Genomic DNA, 23090 nt, shown 5'->3' with positions numbered 1-23090 from the left:
GTGTAAATTTGCGCGCTAATATAAGCAAAAAATATACCTCCGCTTTCGAGTGTACGTAGGATCGATGATGGACAGCGAAAAGCAAATCCTTGATAAAATGTTGTTTTGTCCAGAAAATACGCAACACGTTCAACATGAACATATCGAACATGAAGCATGATTTTTAAGTGACAGCTAGTAAAAATGTTTTTTGCGAGATACGAATACACGTAACGAACGATACAGCTCGTTACAGAATTAAAGTTACAAAAAATATTTGCAACGTCAATCGCTGTTTCTGCTCTTTCTGCTCTTTCTCTGTCGAGAAAATCGACAACTTTGTAAGTAATTCCAATCGTTATTAATCATCAAATATTAAACGTTAATAATCATAGTAAGCGAAAAAAGTAAAAAATATAAACATCAAATAAAATACATCGTAATTTAGCAATTTCCATAGCTCGTTACTCTAAACGCAAAGCCGACAATATTCGTAACACGTAATGGATCAGATGTAAACGCGTTATCACCGTGGATGATGCTAGGAAATTTTGTCGATGCTAGAAAATTTTCTCGGGCAAACCGACCCTGTAAATGTGCATGCGCACACGCACGATCCCGAGCAGATGGAGCCAAGTTATGGGGAAAGTGTAACGAGATTCCAGGAAATCCACTCTCCCTTCTGTCACGTCCCTATCGTCCATTTCGTGTGTCGGTTTACGCTCGGTGTAGGAGGAAAGCGGGCGAGTCGACGATGCGAGAAGAAACGAGGCGGCGCGGCATGCCAATTTGCCGTCAGACCGGTCGCCTCGTCGGTTATAATCCAACGATGAAAATTCGATTCGCTGTATGATTCGCGTTATAACGCGAAAGAGACACGATCGTCCACTCATTGGTAGACGGTTATCCGAAGGAAAATGAAATTATCGCGTCGATACCATCTGTGAAATAGAAACTTTTAGTTCTGCGTCTCTATCAAGATGATCAGAAAGGTCCGAAGAGGCTCTTCTTTGATACTAAGAGGAAAGGATCGCTTGGAAACTGTGATTACCAGGCGGTTCCACGAATAATCGAGTAGCAATTTTTTTTTAATTTTTTAGCACTGCAAATAACTACTTATATTATGACTTTCGAAGAATAGAAAAGATTAGTTACCGGGTAAAAAACGTGCCGACCAAAAGTCGAACAAAGTTCAACGATGTAGAAGTCAGAAGGATCGAGCCAGGATCTCAGCCATCTGAGAAGCTATTGGAAACAACGTTTCGAAAGTAGAGAAGGAGAGACCAAGTGCTTTAAACTCCGAGTCAAAAGACACTATTTTACGCGAGTGAACAACTATTGGCTGAATAATTTTCGACGACAAGTTTTATCGACACACCATCATCTAGTTTTTCCTCTTGGTCAAAAATCACCATCGTTGTGTGTAGAGGCAAAGATTATGAGCATGATCTAAAAACTACCGGATCTACGCAGCTTGACCTTTACTCTTCTCTTTATAAAAAAGGGTCGAGCGAGCTTAAACGCTCCGTGTATAACGTGCATATCCAAGAAATGTCCGTTATTACCTATTACTCGTTTAAGACTGAACGTCATACACGTTATTGGGTTTCGGTTTCAGTTCGATTTTTCGATAAAAAAAGTGCCTGCTATTATACTTATACTTACAGTAGAAATTAAAGATATCGCGCTTTTTATATTTTCTTATACTCTTTCGTTCCTCCTTGCACGCACATCGCCGAGTTAATTTTTGTTAAAAGGGACATTTAAAAAGAAAGAAATTGTCACATTAGGTTAATTTTAAAGGCAAGCCATACTACGAGTAGACCCCGGCAGTTTCTAACCTTTTGTTTGCCACGACCCCCCCTCCCCCCCCCCCGCCCCCTTTAAATAACTTTTTCCTGTCCTAGATCCCCAGGATCTGCGTAAAATTTCAAATAATATGTATCTATGCAAAACACTCATCGATATCCTGCAAATTTCGTGAGACGGGATTCCGTTACATATGAATAAATAAATAGAGAGGGATACATGTGTATTTATTTGTACAAACTATATATTTTTTATTCGTATACGAATACGGGGGCTTCGAGGCCGTCCGAGGTTCCACGGAATACAGAACCGTCAAGGACCGCTGGAGTAGATCATTCCTTCGAGAGAGGTTCAACTATCCGTAATGGACGGAACAACACTGATAGAAATGTGGTGACCATAGGCGACAAATGTACCACTCTCCTAGACACTGTCGTATAAACGGATCTCACACCACTCGCGATCAAACGAGTCTCGACGCTCATATACCGAAGCACGAAGAAGAGAAACCGTGCGAAAATTGAGTCGTAAGAAAATCAACATGTAAGCTAACAAAGTTCGCGTTGTGCGCACACGCGGAAAATTACCATTTATTTCGAACGTTTTAAAAGTTGGTTACTAGATAGTTACCTTTTTATCCTTTTAGTTAGCTTCTTTTATCGTTAAAACTATTATAATAAATCCAGACAATAAAAGCTATAAAACCGAACGTTACATCTTTTTTAAATTAGAAATGATAAAAAGTTATACATTTAATAATACACTCTACCGCTAATAGACTCTGTATGTATACATATAGTGTTTATTATTTATACGTTTATTGTATCGGGCAATTGTCCATTACGTTTCACTTTTTTAAATAATCATTCTTATTCTATATCATAGCAATTATTATTATTTACTTTTAGTTTGTACTTATTTCTGTCTTGCTATTGTTGATTTGGTAGTATTTGTCATACAGATAGTATACATAGTATTTATTCGATTTATATTATAAATAAACTGAAATTCTATTTAACTCTGCTTCTGAGATTCGTCGGTAATCTTCGTTTACTTTTCTTTGGCATGCTATTCAACTAAACGAATCTCAACATCTGTCCTTACAGTCTTTACTAAAAACTCTTTGTTACATTCTCTCTTTCTTAACGTGTATATCACTGATATTATAGTTCTTATCTTTTTTACTATTTCGGCCGCGAAACCATGTTTCACTTTCTCTTATTGTTTCAGTTTCTTTCACCTTCTCTTTCTTTTTAATTTCCTTAATATTATAAATAATGCACATTCTACCACTAAACCTCCTCCTTTTAAATGATCTCTCGAGATAACGAGTACCCTGTTAATTTTTATCGGCTGGTTTCTCAAAAAATAACCCTCTCTTACTAAGATCAAACGCCTTTCTCTCTCTATATATATATATATATTTGTTTCTATTTCTAAATAACTTTTTATATCTGATTTCCATTAACTTTTACCTTCCCTATTGCTTACTGCTCTCTGTATTACACACTCTATCGTTGTTAGACTGTCATCTATATATAGATTATCATTTATGTCTTCTATTTCAGCCAATCTTACTCTTGTCGTACTAATATTCCTTTTCCAGTTTCCACGTTCTTCGTTATAAACCCTCCAACCTCCTGTTCTAATTACCTATTTATTCGGACATCTTTAATCATTACGTTATTCTCTTTTTTCCCCTGTTATTTCTGCGTTCCTCTGCCTTCTCCAGCTCCCGTACCCTCCTATCCAGACTTAGCTTCCCTTCCTTCCATTTTCGTTAACTTGGTTCAAGCTTCTCTTTCATACTTATTACCACTTCTTTTATCAACCCTCTTTTATTCACCTCTGTGTCTCCTCCTCTTTTCTTCTTATTTCTTGTTTCGTTCAGCAAAAAGAATCATTGTAACGTCTAGAAAATTACGAAAAATTACCAAAACATAAAACTATTTAAGAGCAGAGATATATCTACGAAAGAAAATAATGAAAATTGATTCTAATTTTTTAAATAATGCATAAACATCGTAAAACATAATAATATATATGATGGACAATGCATGCGTATAATAAATAATAACGTCCTATTAAGTTAAATAAATAAACCATTTTTCTACGGTATTGATAAAATATTATATTATTGTAAAGTAAATAATTAAAAATTATTACTATTATTATTATTATTATTATTATTATTATTATTATTATTATTATTATACATTATACGTACTTTAAAACCTTGACCGCCAGACGAAACAAAAATATTTTTACTGCTGCTACAATATCACCTAATACCACATAATTTGATTGTTTACATATTTCAAATGCAACTATACACACTGATCTACTAAACAGCTATACAAATAAAATAAATATGAACTTCCGACAAGTACTAACATTTTTTTGCACGAATAAAAGCCATAACATAGTTGCGTAGCTAATCGGACTCACATTTTAGCGAAATTGCTCAGATTCATATGCTTCGCGCATAAATCTAGCGCTTTTGCCTCGAATAATTTCATATCTGTGTTATACAAAGTTTTAAAACGTTTCCATATTTCTAAACGGACATTTAATTGACAATGATTGAATTTGTTATTTATTGTAATTAATTAGGATAGCTAAAATTCAATATAGCTTAATACAAAGCTAATTTAAAAAATACTCACATTATCATTTATTAATCTAGTAGTATCTATGTATATGTGCGTATTATGCACGAGCAGAATAAGAAGAACTTTATTGTCTTCCGTGTTAATTTTTGACGACTCAATTTTCGAACGGTTTCCCCTAGCGAGTGTCGAAACCTATTTAATACGATCGTACTTTGATTATATGTGATTTATCTTATGCATATACTCGTCTGTGGTTAAACCACTGCAACACTTGGCTGTTTGGTACAGCGCTTGTATAGGGGACAAACACAAGGACGCGCGCCAGCACTCTAATTCCCTCTTTGCTAGTATACAGCAGCCTAGCAGCCTATTATAGTTAGTATAACGATAGTATAAAGCACACGCGTACATAAATCGTGCGTCATTTGAAGAGAGTGTCGATCCAGCGGGAATTCCATAACGAAACATCGAATAACGAAGGATCTGTGATTCTGCCCGTACTGGCCGATACTAGAAGGGAGGAAATGGGTGTGCGCACGCTTATGAACCTGGTTGTTCCTGGACTAGTGCTGCACCATGCGGCCAACCGCTGAGTTTAATTGGCGTTAGCATATACAAAAACCTATAAAAAATTAGGGATCTGTCTACACACTAGTACCTATCTAGACAAAAACATATCGAGTTTCACGCTGCAAGACACTATCTATTTAACTTGTTTCTAGAAGCAAGCAACAAGCAAAAAGATAACCATTATTGTCAACGCTATCAGTCAAATTCATGGAAAATTACATTCACACAACGTTTTCTATGCAAGATTCTTGAAAATAAACGATGACTTATGCACAGCACATTGAAACATTTATAAGATTACTTTGTGGCTAATTAATCGAAAATACAATGCACGAGAAAATTATAACTCTAATAACCAACGATCGCTGTTTATATTTTAAAATAAGCAAATAAAGTCTTAATGATCTAACGATATATTTCAAATTATTTATATCATATTAAATTTAAGTAATTCAAACATATTGATATGTCAATTGTCATTTTTCCTCGAATGCAATATGCATATAATTACGAAATAAAGCCATTTATAATAACTTTAAGTACTATAACGACGAATTAAAGATATTCATCAGCATCGAACGGATATACCGTTCAACGGTATTTCCATCGACAAACGCTCAAGGGAATGCTGAAAAAGAAATAGATCCGATAGCCAGAAAGGCGACCCACTCGATAGAATCCCGAACAAACCGTGAGTGGGATATTTTTCTATTTCGCAACGCTAATTTTTCAAGTCCGTAACTTCAAGGTACAAAATTTTTCGAAATAAATCGCGAGGAGTGCTTTATCGCGTTTTCGATGTTACTTAAATTTGCTACTGACAAAAAAAAGGGGGAGAGAGAGAGAGAAATGAAAGAAAAGATGAAAAATTCGCAAAAGTATAGACGGTAGTGGAGTGTTATTATTATTAATAATAAATACTAATAATAAATGAATACTAATAAATACTAATCTGTGCACTCGTGTTTCGATATACGAAATGTCGAGATGTCAACAAAGCTGTATCGGTTGATCGGGGAACAGCAACAGATTTCCACAATCCCAGTGGAAGAAATTTGGCCATTTCATAGAAATGAAGCGACAATACGTATAAGAACGCGATTATTAATTAACGCAATTGGTTTTACATCTTAAAACGAATTTAATGTAAAATTACTATCTATAGATGAGAAAAAAAACATGATTTCAATCATACGCGTCATATACAGTCAGAAATCGCAACGCTACGAAATTAATTCAATACTAACGTGATTTTAATTCACCTTTAAATAACACAAAATGCGACAAATTCAAATTCTACTTTTTGAAAGAAATTCTAATTATAATAATAATTATTATTCGCGATAGAAAATACCAAGAACAATCTCGATATCTTATAATTCGCAACAAACTAAAGCAAACGCGGTCGTCTCTCCATCGTAAAGCTAATCCAAACCAAAGTCAGTACTTTTTCGCAACTCTAATTGATAACGCGAAATTTAGACTCGCAACGCTAATTGCAAAGATCGGGATTAGCCCAACATAACAATAGGCCGACATACACGTCGGCTAACAAACAAATCACAACTAATATTACTACAAATAATTTAGGCGAGCACAGTGACAAAGTAGTAACGAGAATGACTTTCCATTCTCTGGATGATCCAGAAGATGCAAAGCCATTAGTAGTTGCCCTCTTCTGTGGCAATTTGCCGGGCCTCTTCGGCTCGTAGCCTCTTCTTTTCTTCGGACGTGATACTTACATCCGAAACTTACATTCGAGTAAGCTCGAGACTTTCTAAATCGCAAACCAAAAAATAACTTACAAAGGTGAAATAAAAATGTAAATCGCCAACCGTAAAGCTGATTGCTCGAGCAATACGTAAACGTACACGTTCGTGTCGAAACCCAGCCGCGACCACGACCGCGGAATTCGAAAAATCGATGGCCAAAGCCAGGGAGACAATGGTATGTTCCATTCGTGACCAGCTTCACCGTCGATTTTTCAAATGAAATTCCCTGAAACAGATCGAACACGCGAAAACGCGCCTACCCGACCAGAGTCTGAGACTGTGTCAATTTGCCCGGCCCTATCTACTTACAGTTAACAAACCACGCTCTACCCATCCCACCTAGCGCTATATTCCAAAAATGACAAAACAGGCACACCAACACAATCATTCCACGATTGAGACAATCACTCGTGACACGCACGACACACAAGCACCTACACTAGAGAAAACGTCCCGGGACGTCTCCGACAGCCGAGTTTGCCAACTTGCACAATCTAATTATTACCTACCCATTTTTCTGAAATCGACCGACGAAGGCTAACGACCATTGCGTACAACGCGATAAAAGTAAATCTCACGTTTAATTGTCAAAGACAAAGACGTTATAGATTTCCATCTATTACATTTTACATCCATCTATTACAATTTAACAACAAGATCAACAATACGTATTCGACAGTGATTTACCGTATTTAGGTTGCGATTGAAATGACGATTCGCTTGTGTGAATTTATTTTTTATAATTTAAATTTATAGCAAGTGGAATAAGTACTGAAACGACGCAATTCCACAGCCTAACCACACGCACACGCGCACACGCAATATGTGGAAGGTACATCGTGCACGATACGCTAACGCATCGTCAGTCGCTTAGAAATTGTTATAAAATCAATGGTCATCGTATCCATTGCCTTCCTCTCTCCCAAGTAGCACCTGGGCACGTGAGCGAGATCCTGGCAATGGGTTAAACCTGAAAATCCTAACTAAATAAAAAGGTATTAGCGCATCTATTTTGTCTTTAACGAGCTAATCTTTCTTCATTTTGCATCTTCGAATTTTATCTCGATTAGTAATATCTCTATACATTACTTCGTTAATTTAATAAATTACCACAATACTAATAATACTGAATTTATTTATACTCTTTATTTAGACTCTATGAATTATTGAAATTCTATTACAAAAGAGACAAATTGACGATAAATAAGAAATTTATTTAATAATTAACTCATAGTTAAATATTAATGCAAACAACCTCAGGCAATCCCTTCGTCAAAGCACATTATCGAAAATGCGAAAAAGCAACGTTCAAAACTTGTTGCTTTGATTCCAAAATTTGCCTGTCGCGAAATTTCTTTTTGCACATAAAATTTCATACATTTTGTGTACGGCAGAATTGAATTTTAATATCTCTATATAAATATTTTAAGCTAATTATTTCAAATTCAAAAATGAATGGCAAACGATTCAATCCATTGAAACAATGCTATCAGAGAACAGAAAGTGAAAATAGAAGATTACTTATCATCGTTATCAATAGGTAATTAAAATAATTGCAATTTTTAACGCAACGAAGTCGAAGGGTATCCGACTTTGTCACTACGAAATATTTCATTAAGTAATTTCCTTCTCTAAATGTATATTTTTAATACATTTAATAGATACATTTAAAGGTAATTATAACGAACGCACCTTCAATCACAAATATTCAAATTAACTGTTAATATAATATCTCTTGTACCAGTTAATGCCAATATTGTAACATTGTTAATACAACATTTGTCAGTATCATGCAAATTAATATAAAAGAAAAAAACAAAACGCGATGCGCAAAAAGACCTATCCTGAACTAATAAATAATACACAGAAAAAGAAAATGTTACTACTCGCTGTGCTCGCAAAAAATTCTACGTAATACAACCAGTCACCCGTGTCGATTCGGACCTTTCGTCCTACGACATGATCGAGCGACCGAAGGAACAAAAATCCATGCGACTCACGATAAGATGCGAAGAACGTAGTCATCGATGCTGTGGTAGCTCAGAGGAAGTGAAGACCGTCGGCTCAAGGAGGAGCCATGCAATTCCATCATGGAAAAATCTGTAGTAATGCATGGAATATCGTGTAACTTACTCTTAAATATAACGTTAATTAATTGGAAAATTCAAAGTAGCGGAAGATCGGGGTTAGGTTAAAATTTTAATGACGCTATGTAAATCGGCAATACGAATAATCGGCAAATCGAAATACAAAGACTAGAATTAAATGAAATACAGATTACATAATTACTTACATTCTTGGCTTTTCAAGGCCCACTAGCTCCTTTTTAAGAAATAGGAGCAAGAGAAAGGAGTGATAACCCTTTAACAAAATATGACTTGTTTACATATCATATATGAATAATATATCCGTGAATAATATATTTTGAGAACTAAGCGATAATTCAGCAAAATATTTGAGATAATGTAACATGGAACTCTATGAAAACTTTAAACTTTAATGATAATTGAAATATTAAATTGCTAGTAAACTCTAATTACTCCAACAATTGAAACACTGATATGTCAAACTTGTTTTTTTATTATGAATAATTAAAGTATAATCAAATTAAAGAATAAAATCAAAGGAATAAAATTAATTGGAATACTATATGCAAAGATTCTTACACGCTTAGTTTCGTAGCATCACTGCGTCCTTTTCGAAGCTTCCAAGAAAAAGCTAGGAAAAGTTATGAAAAACTGAAACAAAACATGCGAAATATTATAATTTGTTCTTAAAAACATATCCTTCGTTATTTAAGGAGTCCCAAACTAATGAAAAATAAAACTCTATTCAAAATTTCTAAACTCTAATCCCTGTTTGAAATTTTAATAACGATAAAAATTGAAATCCGGTTAAAATCTAATTATTATAAAAATCTGAACGCTAAAGTAACAATTTTTAACCTAGGAATGAAGATAGTCTAATCGTTTGCCAAGCATGCTATAATTTTTATAATTATATAATTGATATAATTATAATTTTTAGATTTTATGTCGATGGAAATTAATAATTGTTCGATCAAAATACGAGTAATAAAATAAATTAGAGTACAATATACAGAAATACTTACATTGAGTATCGGAGTTCCTGTATCCTCTTGGGGAGCTATTGCGCTCCAGAAAAAATATACGAGATGTTATTACGCAGCAAACACTGACTCTATGGATCGCATTGCGCGCGATCACAAACATTCTCTGAAAAAAAGTTATATTAGCGGGGAAGATGGGTTAGAAGAGTTTTTGTTTAGGAAATACTGTTGTTCTTCGAAACCTACATACTATACTGACTAACCTGATACTATAAACCGATTATTATTCGTTTCTTTTTTTCTTTTTTTCTTTTTTTTTTTTTCTTTTTCTTTTTTTTACATATGCATATTATTAAGGAGATGCAATATACGCGTAATATTTCAAATACGGCTTATGCATTGACCGGATAGGATATCTCCTAATATGTTTTCAAATATTTATTAACATTCTAAAATATAAAATCAATTCTTTCCTCAGAAAGAATTCAATTGTGAATGTTCGTTATCAGAGTTTGAAACGTGGTTTTTACTGACATACTATGTTCCACTTTATAAAGATTCGACAATGCTTATAATAAATTAACTAAACATGCCTCAAGTGATTACCGAAACGTGTCTGAACATGTCTTATGCAGATTCCTTCCAGACAATGATAAACTGATTTTCTCGTACAAATATATTAAAATATAATAACTTCGTAATAGATTATTTTCTAATAACAATTAAATGATTCATATAATTTGCTATATATTGACATAAAAACATTAATCAATTAATTGTGACGAAGTGACTTTTTAAATCTCCTTTTTTTTTTCATTTTAATATTTTCAACAAATTATGCAATTAAAAAAGCGAAAATAATCGTATACATACGTCTACTTTGTTACAATACCTCGATCATTACCAAATCTGCATGAGAAACCAACGACTCGATCATTAATAATCTGCGGCGTCCATTTCGTATCAGTTCGAATTATCGATTATTAATCGCCTACGACGTTTGTGATGTGAACCCCTATTCTTTCAATCCCTTGATCGGCCAATGATCTGTACTAAAGAAAACCAAAGCAATCTCAGATAAACGTATAACAAAACCAATAATTTACAATACCGGAACATATTATAGTTGGATAAAGCAATAATAAAATCCAAAGTCTACCTCGAAGGCAGGTAATGTGAATTATCGATAATTTTATCTATCGGAAATACAGTCAAGAATAAATACATAATAAACCAATAATTTACAATATTGAAACCAGTTATAGCGAAATAAAGTAACAAATTCTGGCTCAAAGACCGATAATATAAGCTATCGTTGACTGTAACCCCAATCAACGATGAAAGTAAAAAAGAAGACATCGGATACTACTTAATTTTACTAAAATTATGATCAATACGAACGTACTATTTGTATGAAGCAGATAAAAGTGTAGAAATGTTGATAAAGTCGAAACGAAAGTACTAATAAGGACAGGGTAACGCTCGATGAGACGAATTTTCGCTCCACTTTCAAGAGTATAACGTCACTCAACGAAACTACGACTTTCCAATATATCGCACCAATAGGAATGCTCGATTCAACGTGACAATATATTCCGCCAATAGGAACGCGCAATTTCATTTGACAATATTCTGCACCAATAGGCACGCCAGATTTGACTTTGACAATATTCTGCGCCAATAGACACGCTCGATTTGACTTTGCGACACATTGCGCAAATAGGAGCGCACAATTTTCGTATCTACAAACTGCGCGCAAACTTAGTGCATTCAAACAGTGAAATTGATGAAATTGGGGAATAGGAAACATATTTAAGACAATGTTGAGCAACGATTACGAATAAGATTATCTTCTTAATGAAAAGCTTTTATGCGTTACACGAGTAAATGAAAATCGGGAAAATTGTTCTATCCTGCATTATAAGTATCTTTATTAAAGACAAATGTAATCCTTAATTTTTTTTTTCTTTTTATTTTATTTATTTAATTTCTATTTTATAATACCAAAGAGGAATTTCCACTATTGCCTTATGCGTGTCATCCTTCAAAGATATAGTAAACAATTAATCTCTCCTTTTCAGGCAACTTACAACTAGTATTATTGTTGCGCGATTTTGTCATTCTTATATTTCTCTATCTCGGATAGAATAGTAGATATAAATTTTTCCGTAGAAACGTACAATTAAATAGGTTCTTGTCTATGCTAGTGCATAACCAAACAGGGCAGATCCCTAACTTTAAGCTTAAATACATAGGTTCTTGTATATACTAAATTCCAACCAAACAGAGCAGATCCCTAATTTTATAGGTTCTTGTACGTGCTAATGTCGATTAAATTCAGCACCTGGCCGCATGGTGCAGCAGCTGTACCGTGGAACAACTAGAACTACGGGCGTGAGCGCTCGTTTCCTCTCTGGTTAAACTAAATTTGGCGTCAAACGCGGCTCGCTTCAGTTCGCTCGCTTCTTTCTTTCTCGCTCTTTTTCTCTTTCCTCGCGAGAACGTAACGCCAATTTCCATCGGCATTTCTATTCGTCTGCGTTCCGCTTGTCACGTTTCGAAATACCATCCCTCCGTTCGTTCCAACATCAGTGATTTTAACGAAGAAAGGGACATACAATTTCGGCCGATTAAACACGAGACACGAATCACGAGAGCAGACGGTATCGTCAGTCAACGATCACGGTGACGACGACCGATCTTTGTGTAGTCGAAACTCGAGTAACGCGCGAAACGATTTCGAAACCTAATATTCTGAAACGTGTCATCATCGACAGCTGTTGGGGTTTCGGGATACACCTCGTCATCGCGAACGATCATGAACTCTTATGCCAAATGTCAATCGGTGGTTGTCCAAAAACTTGGATTTTGTTAGAGAAACGTGGTGGTGCTGTGCTCTGACAAGACGCTACTATGCTTTTCTTGGGAAAAAGTGAAAGCTTTAAGGTGGCTCGTTACGCGTCGCGTGAAACGAATTAACCTATCAGGACTGGATTACCCATAAAAATGTGGAGCTTCGTTCGGTATCATAAGAACGTCCTCAAGGAGATGCGCATTTTGATAGATCTGGAGCTGTCCTGAATTATTGAACGTCCTTTTTCGCGTGCACGAAATAGCCTGAATATCAACGTCAAACATGTTCGGTTGTCCTAGAGAAGCTGTGCGCGTCAAAGTAAAGGTACAGTTCATGTTATACAACATAATATTGCACGCTTCACCATTACATCGACATAAAGTTACACGCGACTCGCATAAAATTACAATGAAACTTTCTCGAAAATAATGTTTCATTATTACACGCTGAAAGACATTTAAAAACCAAATCTATTCTGATCGTCGAATGGTCAAATTCTCATTGTTGAATTTGATAAAAAAAAAGAGAAATATTCTTTCTATATTGATAACGATATTTCCCTGCGTTTACTATCCACTCTTTATATATATATGTATATATATATATATATATATATATATATATATATATATATATATATATTAGTGACATTGTTTACAAAATACTTGAAATAATAAATTTTCAGTAGGAGTATAGGGATTTAAAGCTCCAATGTAACATCATTGAAAACGCAGTCTCAATATCGTATAAGCTCAATATCACTCCAACTCGAAATCGAAGCGTGAATTCGTTCCAGATAATAAAGACGAATTCCATTTCTATCTTGCTAGATAGTTGTAAATTGTTACTACCCGTAGAAAGTTTTTGATATGCTCGCATATGTACGTGTACATCTTTTAAATAGATTCGGATAAAGAAAGCGAGGCGTCGCGCGGCAACGGCAACACGTCGCATTTCATAATTGGAATAACCAACGTTCTGTAAAAATAATTAGAACGCGTCGCTATTTCACCGGGTATTCGACAAAATGTTCCTATGGCATTGCGGCAGAAATTTCGAATCATGAACAGCCGTAACATCTCCCCTATTTTCCTATGCAAACCCTGCAAATACCTACGTGTGACACTTGGCAAAAAATTAAACAAATGTCGGAGAGTTGTCTGTACCGAGACAACGTATAACATCCTGTTATATATATTTATTTATATATCTTATATATTGTCTTGTTATATATATATATATTTATTAGTACACAGTTTGAGAATCAAAGTTTCATCCCATTTCCCGGCAATTATTTTCACCTTCAAAAGATTAACAATCAAAATTTAAAAGCACAAGACATCTGTTTTTACAGGGATACAAACATGGATCTCTTTTGTGTCTGTTATCAAACATATTCTTCATGTGCAAAAATTGGAAAAATGTTGGTTGACTAAAATATTTCTAATAATTCATAATATATTGCTAATGTAAAGCGAATTTTATTATTTTGAAACTCTCTCGTGTTATGGTTCATTTATTTGTACTCGTTATTGATGATAGCTTATTAAAATACTAAGAAAAAAAAAATGTCTGTTCGTGTGTCCTATATGGAAACATTACTGAAAATATTACAACCAATCATTTTGTTTCATATATGTATATATGTATTTCATATTTCATATTAAATCGAAAATATTAATAGTTTCGTTGCAAATTCGTTGCAAAACCTTAACCTCAAAATCCTGCAATTCTGCACGTGTTAATATTATCTGACAATGGCATAATTGATCCAATATATTCGATCGAAGTTAGAACAAGTATAATTAAAAGAGCATTTATATAATAGGTGTGACAGTGTAACTGCCAACCGAAATCGACTTCTAATTTCTATATATAGAAATCCTTTTAATATTATTCTAGTCTCGTCCTGTTTTTTTTCCTTTATCTCCCCCTCTCTCTCTCTCTCTCTCTCTCTCTCTCTCTCTCTCTCTCTTTTTCTTACTAATTATATGTACTTTCGTTAGGTACTTTGGTGTACATATTGCTTTATTATTATTAATTTTATACATGTATATCCTATTATATCATTATTATTATTTAAATACACTTAAATAATATAATTGCGAACTGTAATAGATTTTATGGAATTTTTGTACGTCTATTACTTTTACAAACTTTTCTTAAGCTTCAATGCATTGGCTCGTATGTACGTGTAACACCAATTCGATACGCTATCTTTATTTAAAAGAATCATAATATTACTTATTTATCATCATCGCGTTATCATTACGCTTCATCATAATTATCTTTTTCTAGGAACGTTAACAAATATTTTGCCGTACAATATAAATATCAAGTTTTAGCCGCAAAATAGGATTCGAATGTTTAAATTTCATCCATTTGTTACAAAGCTACGATCATTTGAAGTTAACGATTACCAATCTTTCGTTTCGTTTCGTTTCGTTTCGTTTCGTTTGCTTCATTATTTGAACTTTGTCTACGACTCTCTCATTATCTTAATGAATGACCGGTAAAGGAGTATGCTTTTATAATTTCTTGGAACCTATAGGATGATGTACAAATATTTCTCTTGTTTGAGCTACAGAAAGATTGGTCATTTTTGTACCTTGGAAAGGTACCTCTTTCCAAATTCTTGCGTTTAACGGTCAAACGATTCAAGGCTAATATTATGCACAGTGAAAATAACACTGAAACTTAGTTTTCGATTCATGAAAAATCAAACGAGATTTATCAACTATGACTGGTAGACTTTAATCCTCCCTGTACTATATATATGTAAATTATACCTACCATTTAAAGTATTTATACATACGATATATACGTTGTGTGTAGAAAAAATAGGTTTACTTTGATAAGACTTAACAAATTTCTCGTATATATATAGCAATTAATTTACATGTTGAAATTAATAACAACCGTATAAGATATATTTTTTGCTTTCTGTATAAAAACAATTTTTCGAGATTTTACCGTCATACAATATAGTGAATTGTTTAATTCTGTCGAAGACAAGTATTTCAATTCTATAAACGAAACGAAACGAAACGAAAAGAAACGGGACGCACGTTTTATAACAGAGGTAAATAGAAGGAAAATTGATCGAACGTTCGGTATATTTATGTTTAGAAATGCGAGACCAGACATCAGCCAGAGTATCGGAAGTTCAGCGTGGATCCGCAGATAACATCCATCGAAGTGCTTCAAAGTATACTCATCAAAGCGTTCGATATCAAAGGGTGAGATTTTACTGTTATTAATGCCGAGCAATGGTCGTGGGTGAAACTCAGGAATAAGAAAAAGTTTCAAGCCGGACAAAAGTTTATAGAAAAAAGTTAAGTCTTGCATCTACAAATAATCACAACTATTTTGACGAACCGGGCTTATCTTGTGGGCTAGGTAGATTATTGACTCTACTCATGTTCTTCGCTTCAATTTAATAATTGCTATTACAAATTTAATATATTATTTTAAATAGTCTCGCTATTTTGACCTATTAATTCAAAGCACCGCTGTATTTGAATATTCGTCTTAAATTAATATTCGCAGCAAATACAGCACCGAATCGTTTTATATTTGTTGTGTCAAGCATTGTCCACGTTTCAATGAACTCTCTTGCTGGTTCGTAGATAGAGTGTGAGTGCGCGCGCGCGCCTGATTGTAAGGACAATCGCGAACTGTTGATTATATAATTTTAATATCTGTAATATAGTGCGATAATCTGTCAAAAATATGTAGTCGTGTAAAACTTTTGACCGCTACTCTACCTTCGGCTAATGTTCATTTGTTTTGGACGCGTAGCGATTACCATTTATCTATAAAACCGAGCACGCCGTTTCACAACGCGTTAGGTCGGAGAAGCAAAATTTTCCACGAGTTTTTTCTCATTACCAACTATGAGAGCTAAACATAAAACATTAAGTAGTAATAATAGAAAAAGAATAATAAGAAGACGTAAAGAAACGTTATAAAATAAATAAAAACATTTTCGAAAAGAACATGGAAGTCTTATAAATTAAACATAAAATTTTTAATTTGAATTTTATCTAGAAATTAATGTTTTGTTAAGCTTTTTCTGAATTATTTAAACTCGAATTACCAAGAACGAGATCGGTGTTTAATTATGACAGAATCGTAATAAATACTTTCGCCAATAATTAAATTAGATTAGTATTCTCACGTTACTATCACAAAAGAAACAAGTAGTATTTAATTACATGTATCGAAAGTACAAAAGAAATGAACGTAACGGCAGATGGCGAGACATTCCGATTTGACTTTGAATTACAATAATCTTGGAATATATTTTTTCACTTTATCGTTGCGTCGATTAATGGTAGATAGCTCGATCGGTTTGCAATTGTCTGCTACTTTCTATCAATCATTCATTTACGATGCAAATGTTTCGAAATAATACAAACAGATTTAGTCAGCAGAGGGAAATGTTAATAATTTAAAAATTACCCACGCTATATATAGCAGTTTAATCCTAATTTATTGATATCACACCTATCGGATTGCAAGACTTTCAAATCTACAAATTCTTACAATATTTAATTCACCGTTCCCGCTAAACTAACACACACACACACACACACACACTCCTTCTCTCTATCTCATCCTAACATATCATAAATATACCACGAATTCTTTTACTAATTTCACCTCCCTCTACACACACACACACACACACACACACACACACACACACACACACACACACACACACACACACACACACACACACACACACACACACACACACACACACACACACACACACACACACAAAACATAATGTGTAATAATTGTAATATAAATTAGAAACTTAAAATTGATGAATATATAGATTAAAGAACGTAGATTTAAAAGCATTCTTAATACATCTACACCTAATACATCTTTTATTCATCGATTAAGCTTGTAGAATGAACGCAAAATTAAATGGTAAAAAATAGAATGTTTTTCTATTTGATGATTATTTTAAACTTAATGTAAGAGTTTAACACTTGAATATCGAGACAAAATATCGAGAATATCAGAAAATTATTAGATAATTGAAGAAGAAATTGTAAAAAGTTAACTTGCGATAAAAGAAATAAATTTCTGAAATATTTCCAGAGAATTCACAGTTTCTTATCGAGCAATAGATGACTATGGATCGGAAACATATTTATTCCTACTTTCTGACTGGGACTTGGATGCAGCATTTATTAGGTAAATATTTTATATAATACCACTGGTACCTAGGTGATTAAAGATACCGAACTCCGTTGTTTCAACCGATAACGTATTTTATTATAGCGCTTCTGAACCGTATCTATATCTGCAAGTCAACCTAAAGCCGTTCGGAGAGACAGGCGACTGCGAATGTTATTGGGAACAAAATGCACAGGAAGTGTCGACTCGACAAGAAACCGGCTTTCCATATAAGACGCCCAAGTTACCGGGTCTAATAATGAACAAGGCGAGTACTTCACTCGTTGTCCTTCCATCATCTGTCATTCTGTTTCCAGTTATTCGTTTTATTTTCCACTTCCTTCTTAACTGATTACAAGGATATCATATACAATATGTTTGTATGTATCTTTGAGGTGATTACAAGATATCTGAATGGTTAACCTTGGAATGTTATTTATGATTGAATTGAAATGTATATTAAATTTTTTAATTACTTTATTTAATTTCGTTACTTGTAGCAACACACTTGTGACACAGGAAATTTCTCTTTTACCTATTTTATATTCCCCGTTTACACGTTACATTATTTTTTATGGTCATCGATCAGTCTAACAAAAAGTCCTTTTGATAAATCAAATTTTCTCCTTTTGGTCATTTTAATATCGTATAAACAAAAATGGTTTATCAAAATTTAAACTTTTGAAAAATTTACGCAAATTTATTAGTGAAAAACGTTATTTTACAATTTCTCTCGCGTTTCTCTCGATTTTTTTACTATATTTTTTCAACCGTCCGTCACAAAATCTCCAAAATTATACATGCAATTTTCTCCTAATTTTGAGCATGGCTTACAATTTTTTCGACATCTCCATTATATTTCACTTCTTCGGAAGCATTTGAAGCAAAGATAAGATTGATCAGAATTAATATGTTCATAAAAAGGTATTTCGCAATTCATAAAATTTAAAAAGATCAATTACCATAGAATAGATGTATACGTTATAAATCAGACCGGTCTTTCCTCTTTTTTTTTTTTTTTTTTTTCTTTCTTTCTTTTTACAGATGGAAAGAACACTGAACATGGTTCAACGTGCTTTGGGTAATTTGAGCGAAGAATCTTCGCACCAGCAAGGTGCTCAACCACCACGACCACCATTGACAGACGCAGAGTTCCGACGATTTTTGGATCCCATCGGACAAGTAATACACCCTAAAGAATTAAGAGCCGTCATATACTTCGGTGGAATTGAACCTAGCCTGCGGAAGGTAGTTTGGAAACACATTCTAAACGTATATCCCGAAGGAATGTCCGGTCGCGAGAGGATGGATTACATGAAGAAGAAATCGCAAGAGTATCAAAATCTTCGAGAAAGATGGAAAATCCTGGTACAAAAGGGACAAAACGTCGGAGATTTGGCATATGTAACGAGTATGGTACGAAAAGATGTTCTAAGAACGGATAGACATCACAAGTTTTACGGTGGTTCTGACGATAATCAGAATACGGCTAGTCTCTTTAATATCTTAACTACGTATGCCTTAAATCATCCGAGTGTCAGTTACTGTCAAGGTATGAGCGATCTGGCTTCACCTTTATTGGTTATTATGAGGGACGAAGCACAAGCATACATATGCCTGTGCGCTCTTATGAGGAGATTGAAAGACAACTTTATGCTTGATGGAATTGCTATGACTACAAAATTTGCACATTTGGCTGAAGGTATGTAAAATTGAATATGTTGTTTAAATAATTAGGAGATTGTGATTTCTTCGGTATAAAAAAATGTCATATGCGTAAAAGTTACAACGTAATATTATAGTTATAATAGTTACAGCTATAACTGAAATATAAAATATAATGTAACTTATATATTCCCAGTTATTAAAAAATATATATTATTATATATTATTAAAAAATTATGATATGGAACCATTTTTTACATTAAAATGAACGGTAAACGAGAAAGGAAAAGATTATCTTCCAAAAAGCAACTGATTGATTGCTTATTGTTAGAATAGAAAGAAAACAATCTTCTAATCGATGTATGTAATCCTTTCAAATTAGGAAATTCATTTAATAAATATTACGTCTGTCTATCAATTGTTATAAAATATCTACATTTTTTAAGGTTTACAACATTATGACCCAGACTTCTATGCTTATTTAAAGTCCCATCAAGCGGACGACCTATTGTTCTGTTATCGATGGCTTTTATTAGAAATGAAACGTGAATTTGCTTTGGACGATGCTCTGAGAATGCTCGAAGTATTGTGGGCTGCTTTGCCAGCGTCACCGCCAAACGGAGAACTTAGTCTGGCCGAAGTACCTTTTCCTCCACCTTCGCCACCGCCAAGCCCAAATGTAAAACATATTCGTGAGAACGCATACACGAAAGTTTGTGCTATCAGACGACAAAGCTCTTCCGCTAGTATCGCCACTACTGGTAAAAGAAAGACTCTTAACGCGGAGGATCCATCTTTGCAAAGCTCTACAGAAACTAACGGTGACTCAAAAAGGTACTTCTATGCAAATCGATGAAAGCAGTGAAATAGAAATAATAATATAAAGTGAAACCCGCTGTCTACAGATCGAGCTCTCCTTACGAGACGTTTTCTGAGCCAGAAAATGATTTGACGACAGCGAAAAATCGAAGAAACACAGAATCTACGGAAAAGTGCCTAAGTACAGATTCTCTGTCTGGTAAATCTAAACGCGTAAACTTGCTGGAATTGAAAGAAAGACTGTCGTTACCTAGTAAAGAACATCAACAAACAAAAAATAATGAAAATGATGGTGAAAAGAAATGCGCCCGAGTAGTAAAGAATTTGAACGAATTTTTGAACTTTACGAGCCTCAACCGTAGCAAAATAACACCAAGCGATGCTGAGCCAGAGTTGAGGTGAAACAATATATTTTCGATATAAATACAATTCAATTCGATTCAATATAGATAAACATAATTTATCAGAAATACCAGCATGTTATTCTTATCCGTTTTATATAAATAATGAGTAAAAATAATGTTATAACCGGTAAATATATTATTTTCTAGACGTGTTTCGAGCGAGAGCGGAGTAATTAGAGTTTTAAGAGATGAACCAAGTTCGCCGGATGACCCAACAGATTTTTTTCCAATGACTACATCAATGACTAGAGAATTAAGACTGGAACTAGAATCACTCGATCGACAAGTCTTCGGACCATCACCGCCAAGTGATCAACAATGTGATTGTGTTCTATCTAAACGAGAAAGCGAATTAGCCGACAGCGAAACAGACACAGAGTTAGCAAGGTGTAGTCCAGCTGCGGATGTATTTGTATGGGAGAATCCTCTGCACACGTTACAACAAAAGAATCATCCAGCTACTCCAGATGAGCAAGCAGAACTCGAGTATGATGGCGAAATATTAGAAGATCAGAATGGTGTTAAATCTGTTACCCCAATTAGATTACTTAAACGGACTACAAGGTATAGACCAACTTTTTATAATTCCACAAGAATTATATATTTCCAAGTGTACACAGCGTTAAATATAAAAATTATAAAATTTCATAGGTCCGAATCTGCTTCGGACAGCGAGGAGGCAGAAAGTTGGCACCAAAATGCAACGGTACAAGAAAGTCCAATAAAACAATCGGTACAAGAACACTGTGAAGAAGCCACAGAGCTTACAAATCTTATTCCAGCAGGAACTTGCGAAGATCAGTTGGGAGAAACTTCTCTACCTCCACCTCACGAATTTGGTGGTGGTAATCCGTTCCTTATGTTCCTTTGTATTACTCTGTTATTGCAACACAGAGACTTTGTTATGCGTAATCAAATGGATTATAACGAAATGGCAATGCATTTCGATAAAATGGTTCGTCGACATAACGTTATTCGAGTGCTCAATCAAGCGAGGCAACTATTCGCTGGTTATCTTAGAAGGCATTCTTCATCGTCATTAGGTGCGAAGTCAGATTCTGTTAATGTGTAGCCTGATAATGCTTGAATATTCATTGTACTTATCGACACCTACCATATAACATACGAAATACGAAATGGACGATTTTAAAATATATTGTGTACCGTTCAAGACAAATCACAAAAAAAGATAAGTTTAAAATATGTTTTTTAAATCTAAAAGGTGAATCAAAACACTTCTGTAAATGAAGAAAGATATCAGGTAAAATGCGTATCAGTGATAAACTAGGCAATAAGAAATTTAAATAATCTCCTCGAGGTGCTCCTTTAATCGTGCTTTCGTAAAAAAATCATTAATTCTTCGTGTATTCCTTTAATCTTCCTAAGCATATTATATGCGATACATATTATGTATATCCAATCCAAATCTTATTATTGTTTGATGAACATATGTCTCAAGATATGATAATTTTTATATTATTTATTTGCATTTATCTTTACATTTACTGTCTATTGATGAGTTTCTTATTAATAAAAGTTTATTTTCTTAGGAAAAACTAATTTTAGTTTGGAAGGGTTAACCTTCTTGGCGGTCATGTATTATTAAATACAAATACACATATAAACCAATGTAATTATCTGCAGTGTGATAGCACTTGTTACCACCAGTTGAAAATAATTCTTATATTTCGCATAATTCATGGAACTAAGTGAAGTAAACGTTTCTTCGATACTTGTTGATGTAAAAACATTACGACAGACTTTAAAACGTAATCATGTTGAGAATGACACGACATTAAACCCTCCGTCTGCAACTATTTATTTTTACTAACGTTGTCTGCATACTGGTTCACTTAAGTCCATCCACATCCTTTTACGTCTTTTGCATTTTAAAAAATACCCAAAAAATTTTTTAATACTCTTCCAGATTTCTAGAATATTATTTCATAGTTTTCATTGATACATCTTACCATCATTTCTTTAAGAGAAGCTAAATTTAAACGAAAATATTATAGGTAAACTAAGAAATTACCTAATTACTAGTTATAATTGCTAGTCGTCAACGACCTGGTATGCAGATGAAATGTTAAATCTACTTTATCTCCGGCACTATCCGTCGACACTTTGCACAATATCAATTGCACCGCATCATCTTTCTCACTGTACCTCGATTTAAAATTAAGTGACCGGCTTAAATTTGTAAAATACCTATAATTAATTTAGTAGCTGTATCTTACTTTGTTCTCGAACAATATGTTTGAGGAACGACAATAAACTGCATTTAATTTTATCGCTAGTGATTAAGTATAAATACGTCCTCTGCATGTTTTCCAAAAG

At 33.9% G+C, this 23090-nt stretch overlaps 1 protein-coding gene and 2 long non-coding RNA genes across 5 annotated transcripts; 1 reads left to right on the top strand and 2 right to left on the bottom strand.

Annotated features, from left to right (window-relative positions):
* Positions 1-1996: 1996 nt before the first annotated feature.
* On the bottom strand, positions 1997-4906 carry LOC125385192. Of its 3 annotated transcripts, XR_007224205.1 has the most exons (4): positions 4455-4906; positions 4183-4345; positions 4016-4073; positions 1997-3700 (listed from the first exon to the last, which is right to left on the bottom strand). It is a non-coding gene; the product is annotated as an uncharacterized LOC125385192 (long non-coding RNA). The 3 variants fall into 3 exon arrangements; XR_007224203.1 differs by having other exon boundaries at positions 4016-4345; XR_007224204.1 differs by having other exon boundaries at positions 4016-4309.
* Positions 4907-8362: 3456 nt separating this feature from the next.
* Positions 8363-10123, bottom strand: LOC125384793. Its single transcript, XR_007223564.1, has 4 exons — positions 9855-10123; positions 9409-9480; positions 9036-9103; positions 8363-8842 (listed from the first exon to the last, which is right to left on the bottom strand). It is a non-coding gene; the product is annotated as an uncharacterized LOC125384793 (long non-coding RNA).
* A 2087-nt stretch (positions 10124-12210) lies between these two features.
* On the top strand, positions 12211-23043 carry LOC100648385 (TBC1 domain family member 25). The gene is made up of 9 exons (XM_048404288.1): positions 12211-12990; positions 15796-15905; positions 17788-17883; positions 17971-18133; positions 18910-19567; positions 19977-20364; positions 20436-20747; positions 20901-21317; positions 21405-23043. Exons 1-9 carry the CDS (start codon positions 12949-12951, stop codon positions 21823-21825), a joined length of 2607 nt encoding a protein of 868 aa, XP_048260245.1. The 5' UTR covers positions 12211-12948; the 3' UTR covers positions 21826-23043.
* The last annotated feature ends 47 nt before the right edge of the window (positions 23044-23090 follow it).

Source organism: Bombus terrestris, chromosome 1 (genome assembly GCF_910591885.1).
Source record: "Bombus terrestris chromosome 1, iyBomTerr1.2, whole genome shotgun sequence".
In the NCBI taxonomy this organism is placed as follows: domain Eukaryota; kingdom Metazoa; phylum Arthropoda; class Insecta; order Hymenoptera; family Apidae; genus Bombus; species Bombus terrestris.
Note: the sequence above shows the minus strand (reverse complement) of the source record. Positions and strands in the feature narration are given on the sequence as shown.

Bases quoted from the DNA above. Each gene is read 5' to 3' on its own strand.
- LOC100648385 (XM_048404288.1), top strand. From the start codon at position 12,949: ATGTTCGGTTGTCCTAGAGAAGCTGTGCGCGTCAAAGTAAAG. The intron at 15,906-17,787 runs GTGAGATTTTAC...AAATATTTCCAG, and splicing joins AAAGCGTTCGATATCAAAGG to AGAATTCACAGTTTCTTATC. The intron at 18,134-18,909 runs GCGAGTACTTCA...TTCTTTTTACAG, and splicing joins CGGGTCTAATAATGAACAAG to ATGGAAAGAACACTGAACAT.